General features: G+C 45.6%; 1 protein-coding gene across 7 annotated transcripts in view; it reads left to right on the forward strand.

Annotated features, from left to right (window-relative positions):
- Rnf144a (ring finger protein 144A) overlaps positions 1-22,114 on the forward strand; it is a 95,914-nt gene that overhangs the window by 14,654 nt on the left and 59,146 nt on the right. For 4 of the 7 annotated variants that reach the window (XM_027937794.2, XM_027937796.2, XM_027937795.2 and 1 more), the window contains one exon: positions 7,476-7,677. The exons of 1 other annotated variant lie outside the window; for it this stretch is intronic. In XM_027937794.2, the coding sequence (XP_027793595.2) occupies positions 7,605-7,677 (73 nt within the window). In that variant the 5' untranslated portion in view covers positions 7,476-7,604. Of the gene's footprint in view, positions 1-7,475; positions 7,678-7,698; positions 7,937-22,114 lie in introns of those variants that run through there. 2 more of the 7 variants (XM_027937798.2, XM_027937801.2) reach the window with 2 other exon arrangements.

A 22,114-nucleotide genomic window follows, 5' to 3' on the forward strand; every position in this document is an offset into this window, starting at 1 on the left:
TTCCTCCTGCCCTGGCCTTCAGTCTTCTGAACCGGAGGCGTGTGTTACTGCTGCTTGCTTAGGTACGGGTTCTCCCAGTGTCAGATCCCCCACCTCCACCTCCTGCCACACACCATCTTTAGATAGAAAACACTGTGCATTGCTATTTTTTTTTTAAAAGAGAGAGTGAGAGAGGGAGAGAGATAGAGAGAGAGAGAGAATTTTAATATTTATTTTTTAGTCATCGGCGGACACAACATCTTTGTTTTGTATGTGGTGCTGAGGATCGAACCCGGGCCGCACGCATGCCAGGCAAGCGCGCTACCGCTTGAGCCACATCCCCAGCCCTGTGCATTGCTATTTGGACCCCCACCCCCACCCTGAACAGCACATACAAATCTACCTTATTCCTTTTCAAAGTTAGTCAAGGGAGCTGCTTTCTGAGTTCTGTATAGTTAGTGTGTGTTTTCACTCACCATTCTAAATAAACTGTTTTTCCTCTTGGGTAAAGCCTCTACTAAAACAAGCTTCTTATTTTGTGCCTGATTCAGTATCCAGTCGGGTAAATCAGTTGGTTCTTTGTGAGCAGTTTCAAGCCTAAGAATTAGCTTCATTTTTATGAGTAATTTCTTAGAATTAGGAATGATGGCTAGAATTAGCCAAGTGCCTTTTATCACAACAGAGAAGTTTTAAAAAAAAAACTCATTTAATTAATTGATAGCCAGTGAGCCAATGAGTGTGCTCCATAGTTATAACTCGGCAAATCCCTTCATTGCTGAAGAGTACTTTATTTTCCCCCAGAGAAGGCAAATGAGAAATGACTCTCCGCGAGGCAGCTCTGAAGGCGCGACGACTGTGAGGCCCTGGGTTTCCCAGGGTGCAGCCCCATTGGAACACGATGCCTGTCAACAGAGAGGCGCTTTCTTGAAGCGGGACAAGACCGCCATTCATACCGCAGTCAAACAGATCATGCATGGGAACCTCCACTTAGGGTGGCTGCCGAGCTTAACTGCAGAGAACTACACTGTTTATTTGTTTTTGTTTTGAAATATTAAATTGGAGGCTCAGTGGCCACTTAAAAAGTCGTAGGCTTGGGGGTTGAAAGCTTGGGGGAGATGTAGAGAGAGCGTTGTCAATTTCTGGTATGTAATGTGTCAGGCATTGTGAGTGCCACCTTGTGAGCGGAGTGTCACAGGTGAGCACAGTCCGAAGTGTCCATTCACCAGGAGAAGACAAGCCTGTGAGGGAAGAAATGGAGGAGCTCCCCGAACCTGATTCCTCTGGATTTTTGGAGAGACCCAGCCCTACAGATTTGCTTCAGAGAGCTGGGAATATAAAGAAATGGAGTCTTTTGGTGGGATTTTAATTTTAGAGTTTGCAGTACATTGCATTTAGGATATACGATCCATTGCGAGACAAAAGAAATTATTTTTCTCAGTGTGTGGAAATCTATTGATAAAGTAAGCTATGCCAAACATTTCAGTCTCTGAAAATTTCAAGTTGGAAATGCAGAAAGTCAGAAAAAAGTTCAAAAAGTAATAAAGTGAAAGTAAGTACAATTCCCTGTGGTCCCATGTAGCAATCATCAATAGGTTTTTCCCCCTTTGCCTTCTTCTGGAGAAATCGTGTGTTTTATTATGCTCATGAATGCCGCCATACTGTGTAAATCGTTGTGTTCTACACTTGTTATTTGTGTGTGTGTCTCAGACATCTTCACACGCCAATGCTTGTAGGACCAGCTTGTTCTTCACTAGGTGGACAATGCTACATATTGGTGGACATTTAAGTAGCTCTCCAGGTTTTCTCTTGCAAAGGCTCTGCACCAGCCATCAGACCTCCCTCCTCCTCCTCCTCCTCGTCTGTGTCTTCTCTGTGCCTTCCAGGCCCTCCTTCATGTTAGCTGAGGACTTTCTCGGCTGAATCACTACTTTTTTTTGGCTGCTCCTACTTTAGCCATGTCTGCATCCCCATAGCAGGTCCTCTTAGCACTGTGAACCTCTTTTTCTCCCTCTGTATCTCCCTGACCAGCCCGTTCTTGTGATAGAGCCAGGATTCTGACATCAGGGCATCATGTCCTAGTCTCTGACCCCCACCTCTCAGTGCAACTGACTTCCTTTTACCTGACCTCACTCCCACCCTCTAAACATACCTCTGGCCGCTCTTCCCTTTCAGTGGTCCCTGCCACCTTCTGTTCTTACTCTTCTTTCTGGAATGTTGTTCTGTTCCCTACTTTCATCATCCCTGGCAAAACCCCAGCTTTGGCTAAGCCCAGCTTCCTGCAGGCTAGCAGATAAAAGTAGCTGGAGAGAAAGCCTCGCTCCTGCTGCCCAGGCACCTGCCGTGTGTGACCAGAGCCTCCCAGGCCCCCTCACCCAGGCTCTGCAGCCTGCCGTGTCCCCTTAAGTTTTGGAAAGGTCACTCTGCAGGTTGATTCCTGTCCTGTGACCTCTGAGCAGGCCCTGTGCTGCACCTGTGTCTTGGCCTTGGAGGCCCCGAAGCTTCCTCCTCAGACCACTGCTGTCCTTTCCATCTGACACCCATGCCCAGGGGTCTCCTGACTGTAATAGCATGGACGCTGAGGGCTTCTCTGTCTGCAGCAAGATGAGCCTCAGGAGCCCATGCCTGCCACTGGATAGTTCCCATTTGGGTACCGTGGGCATGAGGGCTACCCCAGCCTCTGACAGCTCAGTTCACAGGGTAGCTGAAGACCGAGACCTGCCCTCCCCTTTCCTCCTGCCTAAAGTCAATCGCTTCTGCAACTGCCTTCAAAACCCACCTGGCTCTTCTCCTCTCGCCCTCTCCCCACTGCTCCAGGAGGTCCTGCCTGCCCCTCTGCTGGCCGAGGTGTCCCTGTGTGTTCTCCTGTCCAGCTTCCTCCTTCCACTCGAGTCTCACTTAAAATATCAGAGGCCGTGAAGAGCAACCTAAGGAAATAGTACCTCCTCCTTCTCCTGGGTTCATTTGATTGTTTCTCCTTTTATCTCTAAGATAAGGTGTGGGTGTGTGTGTGTGTGTGTGCGTGTGTGCACGTGCGTGTGTGCCTGTGTGTGACCGTGTGTACTTGTGTGTGTGTTTGTGTAAACTGAGACTACAATGGTTCCAGTGGTTGTCTCTACTCTTTTTTCTATTTTTTTTCTCATATGCCTGGTTATTTTAGCGATTCCACCTGTTCTGACTTCCTGTGTGTATTTAACAAGGAGGAATCTTATAAGTAACTTACTAACAGGACCCTTTTATATTCTTTTACGTGTTTTTGCATCAGATTGGCTTTCTCGGGTTATTTTAAACCTTTGAGTCTTTTGTCCCTAATTTGAAGCAGTGTCCATGTTCATGTGAAAGGTTGATTGGCGTCATCCCAGGAGCACACTGTTAGGAAGTGGGGCGCCTCTCCTTGTATGTGCTTCAGTGGATACACAGCAGGGTTCTTTTTGTTGTTCCTTTTTAGTTTTTTGTACCAGGGATTGAACTCAGGGTGCTTGACCACATCCCCAGTCCTTTTTACTTTTTATTTTGAGACAGCATCTCACTAAGTTCCTTAGGTCCTCACTAAATTACTGAGTCTGGCTTTGGACTTATGCTCCTCCTGCCTTAGACTCCCAAGCCCCTGGGATTATAGGCGTGTGCCACCATGCCTGGCCAAACAGTAGGTTTTTTGTTTTTGTTTTTAAGTATCTTGAAGGGTCTCGTGTGGCATAAGGGCTGCAGTGTGGTCTGAACTCGGGAGTAGGGGCTCATTCCACTCCGCATCCTCCTCCAGCATCTCCGTGAGTCGTGGGGGTGCAGGAGCAGGTTGGGGAATGGAGGATAGTCCCCACATGCATTGTTCTGCAGAAGCAGGCATGGACGACTTCAGGGCTTGCTCGGAAATCCAGGGAGAGGGACTGCCGACTCTGGGTCGTGGCTGCTTCATTACTGAAGATCTAGGGGAGTAGTTCTTGGTTCCCAGGAGGGTGCCCATGGCTGGAGGCTGTACACTGAGAAGACGCAGGTCAGCGGCCAGGCACAGTGCTGCTGCCCTTTAGAGCTGTGCCTGCTGGTGCCGAGACAGTGCAGACGGGAGCCAGCCTGTGGCAGTGGGCTGGGGAAGGTGGGGACAGGGGCTTTGCCACCTGCCGACGGCCCAGGGGGTGCACAGGGCTCCCAGCACCCTCCTGGCAGAGGGCTCTGTGGACGCTCTCCCTTTCATAAAGCTTTTCTTGACGCAGCTCAAAGGCTCTGACTGCGGGTGCGCCAGCTCAGCAGAGAGCTCTCCTTCCTGCTGGAGATGATCATTCTATTTACAGACTCTTTACCTGGGAGAAAATGGCAGAAAGGTGGAGCAGAGGGGATGTATTTTGTCTTTGTCTGAAGGTGAGAATTTATTGCCAAGTGAGGCAGAAAATACACTCGTAGCTTAGTGGTGCAATAGGTGTCTTGATGCTGTCAGGGCAGAGCAGGCGGGGCGGTAAGTAGGTGAGACGGCTGCTCAGCCCAGGGCCAGCAGGTGTCTGGAGTCGGGTCACTCTGAAGCTTTAGCCTCAGCAGCCTGCCTTCCACCCTGCAAGAATATCAGCCCTCTCAGGCTGGGTGGGGGCAGAGTTGCTATCTTAGTGAGTGGGCAGCGAGGAAGGAACATTACCACAAAGATGTGTGAGTCTGTCCAGCCACAGATGTGTCTTCTGTCCACACAGATTCCTCATGGCTTTCCTTCTATCTGGAGACTGGGATGGTAGTGCCAGGATGGAGGGGCAGTAGAGGCCATGAACGTTGTTCTTTGCTTCCTGATCAGAAAAGCCTAAAAGTAAGCAGAGTTCACACACCAGCCTAGCAATCCCGATGAGCAAAGCTATACTCTGAGAACAACACTTGGGAAATTCTAATGTAATCTTGCCTTGCCTTTTAATTTTATTCCAGTAGATGTGTTTCTTTCTTTTAAAATATAATTTTGTTGAGATATAATTTACATAGCATAAAAGTCACCATTATAAATACACTTTTTTCTGCTTTTTAACATATTCTGAGTGTTGTAACCATCACCAGTACTTAATTCCAGAACAGTTCAGTAGCCTCTGAAACCCCCTGTCCATTAGCACTCGTTCCTGTTCTCCCATGCCCCAAGCTTCTGCAAACCAGTGACTTAGCTCCTGCCTCTATGGATTGTCCTGGTGTTTCATATAACTGATTTCATGCAATGTGTGGCCTTCTGCGTCTGATTTCTTTCAGTCAGTCCAGTATTTTCAGGATTCATCTTGCAGCGGGAATCCGTGCTGCGGTCTGTTCTGTGCTGCATCCAATGCTTGGATGTACCACATTTTATTTTTACCCATTGACCGGTTGAAGGGGAAGGGGGTTGTTTTCACTTTTTGGCGATGGTGAATGATGCTGCTTTGTACATTCATGAATAAGTTTCTGTGTGGAGCTGTCTTCTGTTGCCTTGGCTGGTATATACCTCCGTGTGCGGTTCCTGGATTTGGCAGTTCTGTGGATGACCTTGAAGTGCTGAACCTTTTCTCAAAGCAGTGACTCCACCTAACTTCCGGTGCAGTGTTTTATGAGGTCTGACTTCTCCACGTCCTTGCCTGCACTTGTCTGTATCTGTCTTGATTCTAGCTTGTGGGTATGAAGTGGCATCTCATTGAGGTTTGGATTGGCATTTCTCTACACCATTAATTGTGTTGAGTATTAAGTATCTTTTCATGTGTTTTTGACCATTTGATTATTGTCTTTGGGGAGAAATGTCTATTTAAATCCTTCTGGTTGTCTTTTTATTGTTAAGTATTCTTTGAGTATTCTGGATATAAGTCCCTTATCAGATATATAATTTGAAAAGATCTTCTCCCATATTGTGGGTTGTCTTTTCACCTTGATGGTGTCCTTAGACACACAAACATTTTTAGCTTTGGTGGAGGCCTTTATATCAGTATTTTGTCCTGTTGCTTCTGCTTTTGGTGCCATTGGTAATCTAAGATGATGAAGATTTATTCTTATGTGTTCCTCTGAGAGTTTTATAAGCTTAAGTCCAACATTTTGCTTTAGAATCATTTTAAGTTAACTTATGAAAAGGATAAGGCTTGCATCAAGATTCAGATTTTTTTGTGTTTTTTTTTTTTTTTTTTAGCACCATTAGTTGAAAAAACTATTATTTCGCCATTGAAATGTCATGGCACTCTTGTGAAAAATCAGTTAACTACAAACAGTTTCTAGTTGCCAATTCTAATTTATCAATCTGTGTCTTCATGCTGGTATTACGTTGTCTGATAGTAATATAACTTCCAAGTAAGACCTGGTCGTAGGAAGTGTATCTTTTGTAAGTTTATTTTTTTTTCCCCAAGGTTCTTTTGGCTATTCAGGTTTTCTTGGTTCTCTGAGTGAATTTTAGAATCAGCTAGTCAATTTTTGCAAAAAAGGAAGATGAAGTTTTATTAGAGATTACATGGGATATAATTATGTTTTAATCAATTTTAGAAGTGCTACTATCGTAACAATATGAAAAGGATAAGGCTTGCATCTAGATTCAGATTTCTTGTTTATGAACTTCGGACATCTTTCTCTTTATTTAGGGCTTTTTAATTTTTATTTATTATTTATTTTAGTGATGTTCTGGTAGTTTTCGTTATACAAATCTTACATGTCTTTTGTTAATTTTTTGTTTTGTTTTGGAACTGGGGATTTAACCCAGGGGTGCTTTGCTACTAAGTAGATACCTGACCCTTTTTTTTTATTTTTTTGTTTCAAGACAAAGTCTTGCTAAGTGGCTGGGGCTGGCCTTGAACTTGTGATCCATTGAACTTGTGATCCTGTCTCTGCCTCCTGAGTTGTAAGGATCACAGACATGTGACGCCATTCCCAGCTTTTGTTAAGTTTGTAATTATCTTATTGGCTTTGGTGCTGTTCTAAAGCGAGTCTCATGTAAGCGCGTTTGGGTTTTGCCTGTTCTACCACTGTCCTCCTTCGCCTGGAGTGTGTCGGCCATGTCATGTGGCTAGTGACCACGTGGGTTGGACGTCAGTCCCGTTATTGCTTGGTTTCCCATAGCTCTTCTCTTTCGTGTTCCTGTGGTCCTCTGTTTTGCTTTTTGTGTGATTATGAAATAGCTGATCTCTATTGTACCATTTTAATTCCCTTTTTGTTTATTATTCACTTTAGAGGTTTTTTCCCAAGGTCACCCTTGAGGTCAAACCCTCCCTGTAGGGGAAGCAGTGGCACAGGCTTGGTGCAGAAGGAAAGCAGGGGACAGGAGGGGACACGCTGGGGTGATCTGTGTTCTGAGAATGGCATGTGTTGGTGGACTGATCTGTTAACCTCTTGGTGGAATTTGGTTTTTTCCTCAGTAAACCTCAGTCCTTTCTCCACTTCACTGTTGTGCTTTACAGATGCTCGAGTGGTAAGATGTCTAGTGGTTATGCCCAGCCTTCCCTCTGGACGTGGCGGTGTGAGGGGTGGATGCCAGGGACCACTGGCCCTGCCAGCCTTGCTACGCAGCTCCTGACCACCTGCGCCCTTCTCTGCCTTCCCAGGTATCTCACTCCCTGCCGGGTCTGAGGCTCCCAGGGGCCCCCTTCCTGGTCTGCAGGGACCTCCAGGACCAGCGCTCTTGTCCCACCTCTCCTGTGGGCACCCAGCAGGAGGGAGCAGCCTGCTGCTGAATGCACATCTACACAGCAGGACCCCAGGACCCAGCAGGAAGGTACTGCGCTCTGCCCCTGGGACTTCTCACAGGTAACTCTGAGTTTGGGAAGTCAATGAAGGTGTGGAAACCATCAGCTGCTCCTCTGAGAGGAGTCTCAGCCATTGTTGGGAGAGAGTGAAGGCTGCCTGGCTGGATTTTTCCATCCCTCTTACCCAGCAGTACCCAGGCAGATTCCCAGCATGTCTCCCTGAGAGAACTTTTAGGAACACCCTCAATACATTCAGCTGTTGTGGAATTTGTGCTTTGCGAAGATTTCATGAGTCCTCGTTTACTGCTCTTAACATGCAGGTGAGACTGACGTTGCAAATCTCATGTTGCAGACAGGAAATAGATGCAGGAGGACAGAGATGTATCCAGAGTCTCAGGGGCTCGTTGATTCAGTGAGAATATGTGGCTTAACTCCCATGTGTGCCTCGCCCTGTTCCCGGTGCTACACGCAGTGAGCACAGCAGCACAGGTGCCTGCTCTTGTGGAGACAGTGCAGCTGGAGGTGTGAGTGGAGCACAGGATGCCGGGTCAGGCACAGAGAGGTGACGAGGTGACGGCCAGCAGAGAGCGGGCTGAGGTGGGAGAGAGAGCAGTAACCTGGCATGTCCTGTCCTGCAGCCACTAGGGGGATTCTGGGTTTCAAGGTGGAAAATGTGCGTGGGGTTTTAAGCAGAGGAGGAGGGGAATCGGCATTCCACCTTAACAGACTCATTCTGGCCCCTGGGCTGGGAACTGCACGGGAGGGGTGGGGGACAAGAGTTGGATCTGAGAGGCGATCACTGTGGACAGGACCGCTCCTTGGTGACTGTGAAAGTGGAGCAAAGTGGTCACTTTCTGGAAATGTTTTGAAGCCAGATTCCTTCAGATGGCCCGATTGAGTGGCCGTGGGTGTGAGAAAAAGAGGAATAATGGTGATGCCAAGAGTTTGAGCTCCAGTGAGTTTCCACTGTGGCCAGAGAAGGTGACAAAAAGAGACTAGGAGATGGTCTGGAGCACATTGGGATTGAAAGGATCCCAGGACACCCAGTGGAGGTGCGGGGAGGCCAGTGGTCTCCAGAGCTGATGTCGTGCCGTCGGACAGCGATGGGAGTCTGGCCAGTGGTTGGTATTTGAAGGAATAAGATCAGAAGGTCCCGAGTGATGGAGGAGTTAAGGAGAGGGGAGCAGAAGGGGGGGGGGGGGGCGGGCAAGCCAGAGAGGTAGGGAAGCAAGAGTGTGGCTTCTTGGAGGTCACTTGGAATCATTTCCAAATGGAGGGCGTGAGGAGTTGTGTCCAGGTGCTCGTGGCCCAAGAGGGGTGGGGACCCATGACACTGGGATCCTGCTATCTGGGTCACTGGTGGTTTGGGCGTGGATATTTTTTTGTCTGGTGGCTGTGGCTGCACAAGGCTCACTGGAAGGCAGCGCCACCGGGAGGAGTTGGAGCAAGAAGATGGGCAGGTGCTGAGCTTCGGTTGCCAAGCAGGGCAGGAAGGAGCACAATTTGGGGTGGAACTGGTGGTGAGAACCAGTCGGGAGAATGAGTGTAGTTGGGAGCTCAGCCTAGTGCTGGAGTGGTTGAGTGACGTCTCAGTGTAGGACAGAGCCTGACAAAGCCTCCTTGTGCAGGAGGGAAGTCGGCTTGTGGGAGGGTGAGTGCCTGACTTCAGGAGAGGCATGGGGGACTCTAGGAAGGGCCCCAATGGAGGATATGTGGTTGTCACTTGGAGGGGAAGGTCCTCTTATGGTTGCTCATCTGTTCTTTGTGAAGTGAGCAACATAGTCACCGAGGGCCGCTAAGTTTGCAGACAAGAGGCAGGGAGCACACCAGAGCTTGTGGCTACAGATTGAAGGTCCCCGAGCAGGGGATTGTGTCCTCCCCTGGTAGCCCAGCTGGGGAGGTAAAGGCTCACTCTACATCAGAACGTGGTTGATCCTCTGGCCAAGCAGAGTGAGGCTGGCTTTCAGTGAGCAGGCGAGAGAGGACACTCCTCACAGTGGGGACGGAGCAGGGGCAGCGAGGAGACAGCGCGTTAGGCTAGCAATGCAGGAGGACGGTCAAGTGCCATGGGCTTAGGCACGGGGGTTGCTGGGCTGAGGCCTTGGACATGGTGTGTGGAATTGGGAGATGGTGCTTTTGTGGGATGTGACAGTTCCGTTGTTCCTTCCCCTGGCCCGGCACCTCAGTCCCCCCGCCTGGCTGGTTTTCATTGTGTCCACTTGGGAAGTCTTCTGGACGGCCATTGCACGTACCTACATGACCAGTTTGCCCAGTTGGTGAACAGGGAATACCTGGCTGCCTGTTGCTGCCCCCCTCGTTGCCGAGTCGCTGAGGTCAGGACCTGGCCCTGGGGAGGGGGCTGTCGAAGCTGCCTCCCACCTCCTCTCCATGGAGGATGAGTACAGCACAGCCTTGTATCTTTTTAATCCTAAACGTGAACGCTATGGGACTGTTGTGTCCTTGTCTGCAAGGTGCTCGCTGGTCCGGGGGTCCCTAGACTCTCCCAGGTCCGAGGGCAAGTGTGAGCACCGTGGGAAAGAGCCCCAAGGCCCAAGTGAAGCTCCTGTTCCTTCCTGCGTCTGCCCACACCCACTTCCCAGGAGCCTCCTTTTTGGGATCTGCCTCAAATTGTAAGAATTGTGAAATAGCTTCATATTCACAAAAGATGTAGTCAGAGGCCAAAATACCAGAAAATGACATCCTAGCACAAACAAAGACGTTTTTAAATGTTTAGGCTTGAAATGAAACATATTTCATCATGATAAACACCAGACTTCTTACTTAGGTGATTGAAGTATCGGAATCAGAAAGATAATTTTTATTTTATTTTTATTATGTTTTTATATTTCAAGTGCAGAATATCATTGGTTAAAAAAGGAAATCTTTGGCTGAGAAACTTTGGCTTAGCCTTGACCATCCTGGGCCTGGGGAACAGCCAGGATCTGGAGAAGTGCAGCTGCTCTGTGCTCATCACCGCTCTGTTCTGGGCTGTTGGCCCGTAGGGCAAAGGTCACTTGAAAACCCCAGCTAGAAATGCAAATATCAACACAGTACCCTTCCAGTTCTCCATGGGTGTTGAGCCACTGACAAGGAGAAATGAGTGATATTTTTAGACAAGGAAGTGGTTGGAGATGCTGTTCTGAGATGTGATGGACAGCATTATGATAAATAGCAACAACCACATTTTGCACAGTGAACTCGGTTACATTTTTTTGTTTATTTCCATTTTTGAGTGCTCAGGGCCTTTTGGATGGACGCTCATTGCTGGGTCTAAGACGCTGACTCCTGCTGACTGAGTCTCCTTGGTGCCTACACACAGTGGAGGGTGGGCACCTGCAGAGTGGACAGGAGGTGCCTGTCCCTCCAACCTACATGAAGAGGTCTTCTTCAGGATCAAGAGTAGATGTGGAGTTAGCAAGTCCCCACCACATGCAGGGCTACCTGCCCGCTGGATGTGGGAGGAGACCCAGGCAGCTTCTTTCTGTGGAGACCGGTGTCTCTCAGAGTTATGTGAGCAGGCTCAGGAAGTGAACTGCAGCTCCGCAGGCCTGAGCCAAGGCCAGAGCACATCTAAGGCAGCGAGGCCTGGCTTCTGCCCCTCGCAGCCAAGACCCCGAGCCTGGGAGGGGGAGCTGAGGAGCAGAGCTGGAGAGCTCAGACGCAGTGCCGGGGCTACACTGGGGCCGGAACCCAAGTGAGCTTCTGCAACCTCAGCAGTAGGGTGGGCGGCTGAGAGCCACGAAGATATGTGAAGATGAACGAGGGAATTAAAACAGTGTGCTTCGCACAGGTGCATGGGGTGCTGCCGGCCATCTAGCATGAAGAAAAGCAGTCTGACGGCAGCACAGAGACCCCAAAGAACAGCTGGGTCACATGCTTCGAAAGAATGACTGTGTCCCCCCAATTTAGAAACGCATTTAAAGGATGTTATTCTCCAAAGACTAACAGAGCTTTGTAAACATTTGCATATACATTTACCAAAGACTGTGGTGCAGCCTTCTCTCATACTTAGAACTTCGTAAGTAACTCCCGATTTTAGTTCCATTGAACATGGCTTCGTTATATATTAACGGGAAACTCATCAGTGTTTTGCCCATGTAGTTTGTTATAAAATGGGTAACATAACTCAGTTACCAATCTCACTTTAATCCTGACTCTAATGGTTATAATAATCTGTTGTATCAGTTGTGTTCCTTAATGTATCTTCCAGTGTCTTAAAAAGTATTTCTCTCTCTCTCTCTCTCTCTCTCTCTATATATATATATATATATGTATATATATATGTGTGTGTGTATAATATGTATAAGTGTTCATAAAATATAATAAATATAAAAACATTTACTTGAGCTTAAAAACAAGGGGAAATCCCCTCTGGCAGATGGTAACTCTGATTGGCCAGTTGGTGTGAACTTGGGAGCCCCCTTTGCTCTTTAGAGGTCTGGAAAGACCTAAATATGCAAATAATACTGGCAAATGTGAAATGACACATTTTTATACTAAAATCATGTTAAGATTTGGTGCTTCTCAGGGAAGGAGGAGTGGGTTTGAGTGAGTCTTCTACAGTGTTTGAATGTACTTCCCAGAATTCAGGACCTGAGTGAGTCATGTCTTGGAGGTATATTCTCCTACAGATCTGGTGGTTTCCAAGGTTTTCTTTTGTGGGAAGATCTGCTGATTAAGTTGTCAGATGATCACCAAAATTGTTTGATTACTCTGTGATTTGGGGCGTCCATGGGGAAGAAGTTCAAAGCCTTGAGTTTCACTTTTAATTCCATCATCTGTTCCCATTTATGTACTTATGTGAACAAAGTGGGAAATTTATTTTATCTGTAACAATGAAAAATTGGGACAAAGTTGATCTTCAGTTAGGTCTTATTATAAATGCAAGTGATATTTATCTATGGGTATATAAACATTAAGAGAAAAAATCCAAATCATTCTGTTTTTAATAAATGTTTGCTTTTTAGACCTAACAAGTATATTATATTCATTTCATCTGTATGCTATTTTGATTAGTTATATAACATAGTAATTACAAACATTAATTTTATATACAACACCTTATAGTAACAAACTTTTAAAATTAATAAAATACTTTTCTTTTTTTAAAAATACATAAAATACTTTCAATAATAAATGTAGACAATCAATCAGATGATATTATGAGGTTGAAAAATTATGTTGGGAGAATAAGAATGGTAATATAGTTTCCAAGAGATAAGGTGATGTCATAAAATCTCTGTCAGAGAAGTTCATACATATTCTAAAAGTGATTGACATGATGGAAATGAAAGATTTTTTAGCTTTAATGAACTTTTTTTTAAAGGTGGTATTTCCAGTTATGCCATAAGTTACATCTTGTTTTAACTATTTGAAATTCTTAGAACTTTTTTTTTTTATATTTTTGTTTATTTATTTGTTTGTGGCATGTAGAGGTCAAACCGAGGGCCTTGCTCGTGCTTTAAATTCTTAGCCAATGTAAAATGGCCTGTGTAGTTTTAAAAACTATTTTAAGCTGTACTCAAGCCAACCAAACATAAAAACCCGAGAAATCTCTGCTCCAAGTCACCTAGAGTAAATGAGGGGCTCTGTGAGGTGGTGGGAGAGAAGGATGTCGAGAGCCACAGAAGGTGCAGGTCCCAGCCCTGTCCCTTCCGGCTAGATGACCCCGGGGACCCGCTTATCTTGAAGAGCCTGGATTTCTTCAGTGTAAAGTGGGAATGGCAGAAGTCATTGGGGAGAATCTGATGAGTTGATGAGTAGGGAAGGTTTCAATGAGGTGTAAAACAGATATCTGTCACTAAACATTAATTATGGGCTAAGGTTTACCATTATTTCTGTTGCTATAACTACCTACCTGAGACTGGGTCATTTATAAAGACGGATTTTATTGAGCTCACAGTGCTAGAGGCTGGGAATTGCAAGGGATTGATATCATCATCTGCTCAGCCTCCTTGCTTCACATGATGGAAGATATCACATGGCAAGATAGAGCTGGAGTGCTAACTTTCCTCTTCTAAAGGTACTGATGCCATCATGGGGACCCCACTCTCATGACCTCAAGCTAACTACCTCCCAGAGGGCCCAACTCCAAATGCCATCAACATTCCAATTTGGGGATTAAGTTTCCAGCACATGGATTTTTGGAAGACATGTTCAAATGACCACCTGCAGCCCCACCTGGGTCCTGAGGGAGGGGAGAGGAGGTCAGTGTGTGCATGCCTAGTGCTAAATCTCAAGACCACAAAGGACTCGAGGAAGAGGCCAGGGGCGTTGTTGTTCACAGCTGCAAGGAGGGCTGGGTGTTAGATGGTCTATATGGTCTCTGAAGGAGGGTACTCTGCATGTGATGGAGGGCTGTAGGAATTGGGGGAATCTGATTAAGAATCATCAGAGCACTGAGAGAAGGGTCAGCCTCGCGGGAGTTTGATTTTACTCTCAGGCTTCTGGAGCCATGCAGATTTGGACCCTGTTTAAAGGCCTAGTGTGACATGAAACAACTCATGGCTGTGGCTAAGCTACCATTTCTTTCTCTCCTTGAAGGTGTAAGTGAACTTCCATATGTTATTTTATCAGCGTAAACAGCGCCCTGTGAGCTATAGGGCTTCCCATCTCCCTGTCGAGCACACTGAGACTGAGGTAGGCTTGCTCACGATGCTGAAGTGGAGGTGGATCTGGCCAGGATGCCCAGCTTCCAAACAGCGTGTGATCATTGTGCCCGATAAGTGTTTCACAGGGCACTCTTAGCACCAGGAAAGCGGGGAGCATTAGAAAATCTGGGAAAGTATCTTGTTTTAGAGTGAAAATGATTTAGGCTTGCAAGACCTTTCAAGGTTCAGGTGGACATGGGTGTTGGGAGTAAAGCAGGGTCATTTATGGATGTTGGCATTTTGGTGAGGGCACCCTATAGTTTCAGCTGGTGTTTGGTGTGGCTCAAAGAGCTCTTAAGCCCCGGCAGAACTGTGCCCTGCTAGATACAGATATTGAGCTCAGATTAATAGCTTTGCAGAGCTTAGGAACACTGCTGTGAAGTCCAGTAGTGAATGAGGTTGGTGGGCGTGGAAGGAAGGCTCTGGGGCTCTGGGATGCTGGGATGTCCATCCCTGGACGTATAGGCCACACAAGATGAGCACACAGTGCTGTGGAATTCTGTGCTGGGTCCTTTGGATTCAATTCAGATGGAATGTGGTAGTGCAGGCTGAAGTCAAACAGAAATAAAATTAAGTGCAATTTGAGGTTTTGAAAAATCAGAACCAAGAGGTTGCTGTGGTAAGCTTTCTTCACTGTGTGAGTAGGAAAGGAAGGTGTTGATGAACCAGAAGCAGAAGGTATCCTATACTACTTCTTTCAGGAAGGGGACATATCCTATTTCAGAACCTTTGAGGAGGGATTACCCTGGGGTGGCATTTCACAACACATCCCTCCCTGTTCAGCATCCACAGATTTGAACATCTACAGACTGAAGGTACTTGAAAAACAAATTGTGTCTGTATTGAAAGTGTACAGATATTTTATTGTCATTATTTCTGAAAATAACATAATCTAGCAATTATTTGGCGTTTACATTGTCTTGGGTATTGTAAATAATCTAGAGATGGTTTAAAAGATATTGTGGGAAGCTTTTTGCTGTGGTGCATGCCTGTAATGCAAGTGATTTGAGGCAGGAGGATCGTAAGTTCAAGGCTAGCCTCAGCAATTTAGTGAGCCCCTCAGCAACTTAGCAAGACCCTTTCTCAAAATTAAAAAAAAAAAAAATGTAGGAATGTGGCTCAGTGGCGAGTGCCTCCGAGTTCAGTCCCTGGTACCAAAGGGAGCAAAACCAAAAAAGCAAAACAAATACTCCAATTAAGTGTATTTTGGGAGATTCTGTAGATTCTGTGTAAATACTATGCCATATTACAGAGGGATTTGGTATCTGCTGGAATCCAGTAGCCAAACCTTTGTGGATTTAGATCTAGGGAGTACTTTGCTTCCCTCCCCACCCCCCACCCCCGCCCTAAGGAAATTAAGAAACTTCCAGTAAATAGAGAATAAATTGACAGCCGATGGCCTGAGAAAGGCCTTCAGTGGGAAAGAAATTGGAGGATGGCCTCTGAATCAAAAGAAACCTGGAGATGAGTCTGAGCCTCTTTAGCACCAAGTGGTATCTCTGGCCAGGGAGGTGCTGGGGGACTGACCAGGACCTCCGTTCTAGAAACCTGATTTGCCCACACCAGCCATGCTTTCTCTAAATCCCCTGATGAGAAATCAACTCTGTGTTTTCTGAATCCATTCACAGTCTTTCTTTGCTCTTCATCTTAAACTTGGTATTTTAGTTTCACAAGTTTACCTGTTAATTACTCGCTTAAGTAATTGAGCTTAGTATGCATATATGTCTACATATGTATGAATACACATTAAACACATTTTGTGTTTAATCATCTAGAAATATTGAGGGCACATAAGGTCAGTCCTAGGTGTCAAGGCTTCTGGGATCAAGGCTCAGTACTCTTACTAGCAGTCTTTCAAGAGACGAGTTTAGTGGGATGTGATGACAGGAAACCTTACTTCAGTGATGAAGCAAGATCAGCGGATGTCCATGAGCCCGTGTTCCACACGGAGCCTCCTCCACACCTTCCCGGTGTGAACCTTCTCCAGTGTTCGCAGCCCTGAAGTCCCACCTGCTGCCAAATCACCTCCCATCTTCCCTTGCTGTTCCAACTTCTGCCTCCTGTCACTCTTCATCCTTTTACTCATGAGCCGTGACATCGTGCTGTGAGTGGACCTGGTCGGTGGGGCTACGATGTCCTCCCATTGCTCCTTGTATCTGTTCATTTCCGCTTTATAGAACCATCCTGCCTTCTCCTGTGGGCGGGGGCTTTGGCCATCTTCAGTTGGGCTGTCACATGGCGTGCTGCTGGGCATATTCTTGTACTTATCTCTGGCCCATAGTGTCATTTTTCTTGATGAGACACTTAGCAAGAGCATCTGGGCCAAAGGTGAATTCATGATCATATTTGCAAGGAAATGTCATGATTTTCAGAGTGTGACGGTTCCAGTTCACATGGTCTTAGCAGTGAGTAGTAAATGTTTCCTTAAATTCTGGCCTTTCTTGTCCCCGCAGCTGTCATTGATTGTTCTTGATTTTTGCTAAATTAGCAGTAAAGTGGGACGAGTGCACCAGCAGTGTGTTGTGCTGCTTTTCACCTGGCCAGTCGCTGACTGGTGCAGTGACGTCCATTGGTCGAGTCGCCATTGGATCGTAGTTTTCCCCCATTGGTTTGAAAGCGTTCTTGCCTATTTTTTGAAAACTGTTGTTAGCTTCCTGTGTTTAAAAAAGATTTTCTCCCAGACTGGGCCATATACTTTCATTTCCTATGAAGTATCTTTTTGATGACTAGAGGTTCTGGATTTTAACACAGACTCTATCACCCTTGCCATTATATTTAAGATATTCTGTATTCCAAGGTCTTAAGTCGCCTCCTTGTATTTTGTTTTAACATTTTAAAAATTATTTAGAATTAATTGTTGGGTGTGATGTAGGAATCTGATATTTTTTAATCCGTAAAGAAATATAATCCCTAGGACCTGGCACCTCTTATTGAACAGCCCTTTCCTCTCTATTGATCTGAAATTCACACTCTGCTTTGTGTCGAGATCCCATAGGTCCGTGGGTTTCCTTCTGTCTCCATTATCTGTGGGTCGGATTGCCACCTCTGAGTCAGGGCAGCCTGCTGGGAACGGCGTCACCTTTGGAAGAGGTCTCCATGGTCCCCCGAGAAGGGGCAACCTCTTATTCATTGGGGATTGGCTGTACTCGGGCCTATGTCCTTCCGTGAAATTTTAGAGATAGTTTATGAAATTAACAGCATCGGCTCCTAAAAACAACACAGCAAACATCACTGAGAATTTGTTTGGATTGCATTAAATCTGTAAATCAATTAAGAAAAAAGTATACTCTGTGTGTGTGTGTGTGTGTGTGTGTACACGTGTGCGTTTGGTGTCATGTCTGCTCACCCAGGAACATTTTATCTCTCTGTATTTATGTCATCTTGCATTTTTTGCTTTTAAAGATTGTCCTTTTCTCTAGATGCATCTCCGTCATCATTTGTGGAATTTGTTCTTGGTTCTTGGAAACAGCACATTGCTCTTGTGTATGAATTTAATTTTTATATATTGATTTTGCATCCTGTCACTTTACAAACCCTTTAATCTTCTTAATTTTGTCCGTGTGTTCTTCTATATATAAAAATCATTTCTGAATAATGAAAACGTTCATTTCTTTTTGATTCTTGCACTTTCTTTTTCTCATTTTCTGCTTGCATTAGGTCCTAGAGTAAATGTTGAATGGAAGCAATAGGAGATATATTTTCCTTGTGCCTGATTTTTATAAAGATTTTATAAAGAATGACATTTCCTGTCACTTTTTTTCTAAGTGTTCTTTATTAGGCTGAGGAAGTTCCCTTGTGTTTCTGTTTTCAGTTTGTGTTTTATGTTTCCATCATAAATGAATGTGGAGATTTATCAAAGGCCTATTCTGCATGTACAAGGATGACCTAGAGTCTCACGATTTTTTTCTGGTTGTGTTATATTACTTACCATTTACTCAATGTCAAGTTCTCTTGTACTCCTTGGAAAAACCAGCTTGCTGAAATACACATCTGATGCACATCTGGATTCTATCTGCTCATATTTTGTTTTAAATTTTTGATTCTTTACTCATGGGAGAGTTTGGCCTGTTTTTCCTTTCTTTAACTGCTTTTGTGTGTTTAACAGTTTTCTCTCTCTTTCTCTCTCTCTCTCTCTCTCTCCCCCCCCCCCCTCATTTTCTCTTTTTCCGCCATTCCCAGAAGGTTTTGTGTATCATATGAATTATCTGCTCTTGAATTTTTGGTAATATGCAACTGAAAGTAAGACCTCATGATCTCTCTGTGGAAGGTTTCTGACTAGTCGATGGTTTTAGAGCTTACACAGATCCTTATGTGGTTCCTTGCACTCCTGTTTCTCTGGAGACAGTTTTCTTGTATTTTCTAGGGTGTATGCACAGTCCCTTACTTCCCATGCTAATTAGCATGAGTGTATACATAGAGTTTTAAATCTTTTCTGTTTTTCATGCCAAATCCAGTATAGACTGTCTGTCTTTGTTCTTCCTTGACCAACTTGCCTGGTAGTGTATGTTTCATTATTATTTTTACAAGAACATTTGGGCTTTGGAATTTGTTGGCCTTTTCATGTAACTGGTTTTTGTTTGTTTGTTTGTTTGTTTTTGCGTGTGTGTGTGTGGGTGTTTGATTTTATTCTTATCTCTTAAGGGTCTTTGCTTTTTTTCTGTTTGTGTTTAGTCTGTAGTTTCTTTTCTACTTCCCTAAGCTGGAAATTGCTATATAATTTCTAACCCTCTTTTTCTTTTTATTATAAGCAGTTAAGATTATGAATTTCCCTCTCAGTACTGCTTTAATAGCATCTCATAGGTTTTGTTAAGTTTATATTTCCATTAAATTTTTAAATTTCCATAATTTCTTATTTTTAAATTTCCATAATTTCATCTATATCATGAGTTATTGATAATTCTTAGGATTTTTAAACATGAAAAATCTTTTTATTATTGCTGTCTATCTTAATTGCATTGAGGACAGGATACATGGTCCATATGGTACCTGTCATTTGAAATTTGCTGAGTGCTCATTTCTGCCCTAGTAAAATGTCAGTTTTTGTAAATGTTATGTGTTGTGAATTCTCAGCTTATTGACTGTGGGTTTTTATGTGTCTATTAAATCTAGATTGTTTATGGTGTTTTTTTTGTGTGTGTCTTCTGTATTTTTACCACTTTTCACATTTGCTGTATTAAGCAATGCATTCTGAATTTCCTCAGTGTGACAGTGAGTTGATCCTTTTTCAATAATTCTACCATTTTTGCTTTTCATATTTCAAAGCTATTGGTGTGTATGCAGTCAGAGTTATCACAGCTCATAATGAATTGAACTTTTATCATAGTGTATCTCCGGTTTCCCTGTTTTTTTTTTTTTTTGGCTGTAAGGCTTATTTAATTACTTATTTTTGACCGGCATTTTCCTCTACCCTACAACTTCTGCTCTCCGGTTTCTTCTGGATCCTCATATATTTGTTTCTTTTTCAAAATCCAGCTTTCACATTTCTTTCTTTTGCTGTCAAGCCTAATCCATTTATTTCTCATGGTCTTATATGTTTGGAGTTTTTCTCCAGATGATCTTCTTGTTTTTTTCTTTGTGAACACATTTGTTTCTTTGTGTTCTTGTTCCCTTTGTCCTTTTACAGTTGGGGAGTTATACACTTTATTTCTCTTCTCTAATAGATACCACTGAAATTTTACCATGTGTAAAATTAAAGAAAAAAATTTTAAAAAATTTCTTAACTCCTTTCTTCTCCCAAAGCACAAAGGCCCTGAACTCTGTGGTTGGCAAAAAGACATGGGGGATCTGCTGCTGTGTGCTTTTCAGTTTTGCTGTGGCTGGTTATTTCCCGGGGGTTGGGGGTGGTGGTCAGGGAGCCTAACAGACCCTTCTTCCTTGTTCCTACAGGCCTGGTTCACGCGTGCTCCTTGGACCAAAGCCTGTGTCCATAGTCACAGCATCCAAGCAGGTAGAGACCTTCTGCTGATGTTTCTCTTGACCCTGGTGTGGACGGTCAATGACTAGGCAATATCAGATTGTCAGGGTGGAAAAAAGTTATGTTTTGGTTGACGTGAACCAGATGGATGACGCAGATCTCATCTGTGCGAGGCGCAGGGGGCTTCCACATCCATTGTACAAACAGAAGGAACACAGCTGTGTGAACATGAGTCATTTACGAGTGTGTTCTGGATTCATTTATTCGGTAGTTTTGTTACCCTCGTTTTTTGGAGTAATCGTGTGGACACACGTGGAGAGACCCATGACCTCCCTCCCCACACAGATAACTAGTATGCTTCGAAAACCTCTTTTTCCCTCTTTGTTTTTAGTGACTTGAAGCTGCGGGGCACTTCTTGGTCTTGTTGCTGCCTGTGGTTGTCGGGTGTGTGTGGCCCCAGGCTGGGCCCCTTAGGATCAGCACGTGGCCCTTTGCTTCTGTATGACTCACTGTACGGCTCACAGGAGTCTAAATGCAGGGTTGGAGAAGGTTCGGCTCACAGATCACTGAGTTGTTCAGTGCAGGGTTTCACGGGTTCCTTGGGGCTTAGTGGAGAAGGGGCCCTTTCTCCACAGGAAGCCATTGTCTTAAAATTTAGTTAAAGCAAAATGCCAGCCAGGCCCAGATTGGACACGCTTGGATCCCATGCCATGCCAGGGAACCCACGGGACCCCGAGAGCTCGCATCACATTCGGTGCCTACATTCAGCAGAGGAGAAACCCGAAGCCAGAGGAGTGGCAGGGTTACACCAGGGTTAGGCCGGAGTCCAGGGCCCCCAGGCCCCGTCCAGGCCCCCTGCTGCCCATGGCCTATTTCTACAACCAGGTGGAGTTGTTCCCCCACACAAAGCCACTTAGGAACCGATGGGCACATTTCCCTTCTAATTATTTCCTTTCAGGTCAGCACATGTCTAGACACTTTGGTCGGATGGCCCCTGCTGGCCAGTAGTCTCCGAGCTGCCCTGGTGTCCTGGGGTGTCGTCCAGCCTGGAGGACCCTGAAGGGCCTCGGTCCCGGAGCGCGGGGACGGAAGCCCTGTGCTCCTGTGCCCGGTGTTTGCCGGCCTTGAGGAGCGCCCGCGGTTTGTCACCGAGGAGCTGGTTCTCCTCGAGCAGACAGACCACTGCTATTTCTGGGCTGTAAATTTCCAGAGCTTCTCCCCCTCCACCTCTCCAACCACACACTGGAAGAGAAGTGTGTTTGCAGCTATAATCGGCACACTTAAATACTAGTTAAATGCACAGTGAGTACAAAATCCGTACAGCGCCTGGCCCTGAAAGAAGCTATAAAAATATGACAAGGCTGTGAGCCCTGTGGGGCCTGTAAGAACACAGCGGTTCCTCCTGGCCTTTTAGAGCTCACTGGGGGTCCAGAATAGCCCAGACCGCGTGTGATGGGCAGTCTGATTCATGCACGACTGTGTCTGACACCAAGGAGTCCGGGCTGCCCACTGGCAAATTCTTTTCTTATTTCTGTTTTTTTTTTTTTTTCTGGATTTTTTTTTTAACAGATGCAAGGTAATAGGCTTTATTTTCCAGTGAACCCGTTGAAGACAGCCCCCTTTCTCAGCATGGTCACCATCCAGTATACAGTCTGCACGGGGAAGAGTGGCAAGGCAGGGGCCAGGAGCTGGAGGTGCTGGCGTGGAGTAGAGGCCCTGGGCTCCTCGGCTCCAGCCTCCGTGGGCCCCTCTGTGCGCTGTCTTTCATCTCTTTTCTGGGGTCACCTCGTGGATCCTGGGGCAGTGCCCTTAGCAGAAGAGCAGCTCCTGTTAGCCCACACTGCGGATGGCAGGGCAGAGGTGTCCGGGGCTGCTGGAAGAGCCCCTGGCCTCATGGTAGCTTCCAGTTGGGTCTTGAGTCTGGAAATCTCTTA

The sequence above is a fragment of the Marmota flaviventris genome, chromosome 14, assembly GCF_047511675.1.
Source record: "Marmota flaviventris isolate mMarFla1 chromosome 14, mMarFla1.hap1, whole genome shotgun sequence".
NCBI classification, from domain to species: Eukaryota; Metazoa; Chordata; class Mammalia; order Rodentia; family Sciuridae; genus Marmota; species Marmota flaviventris.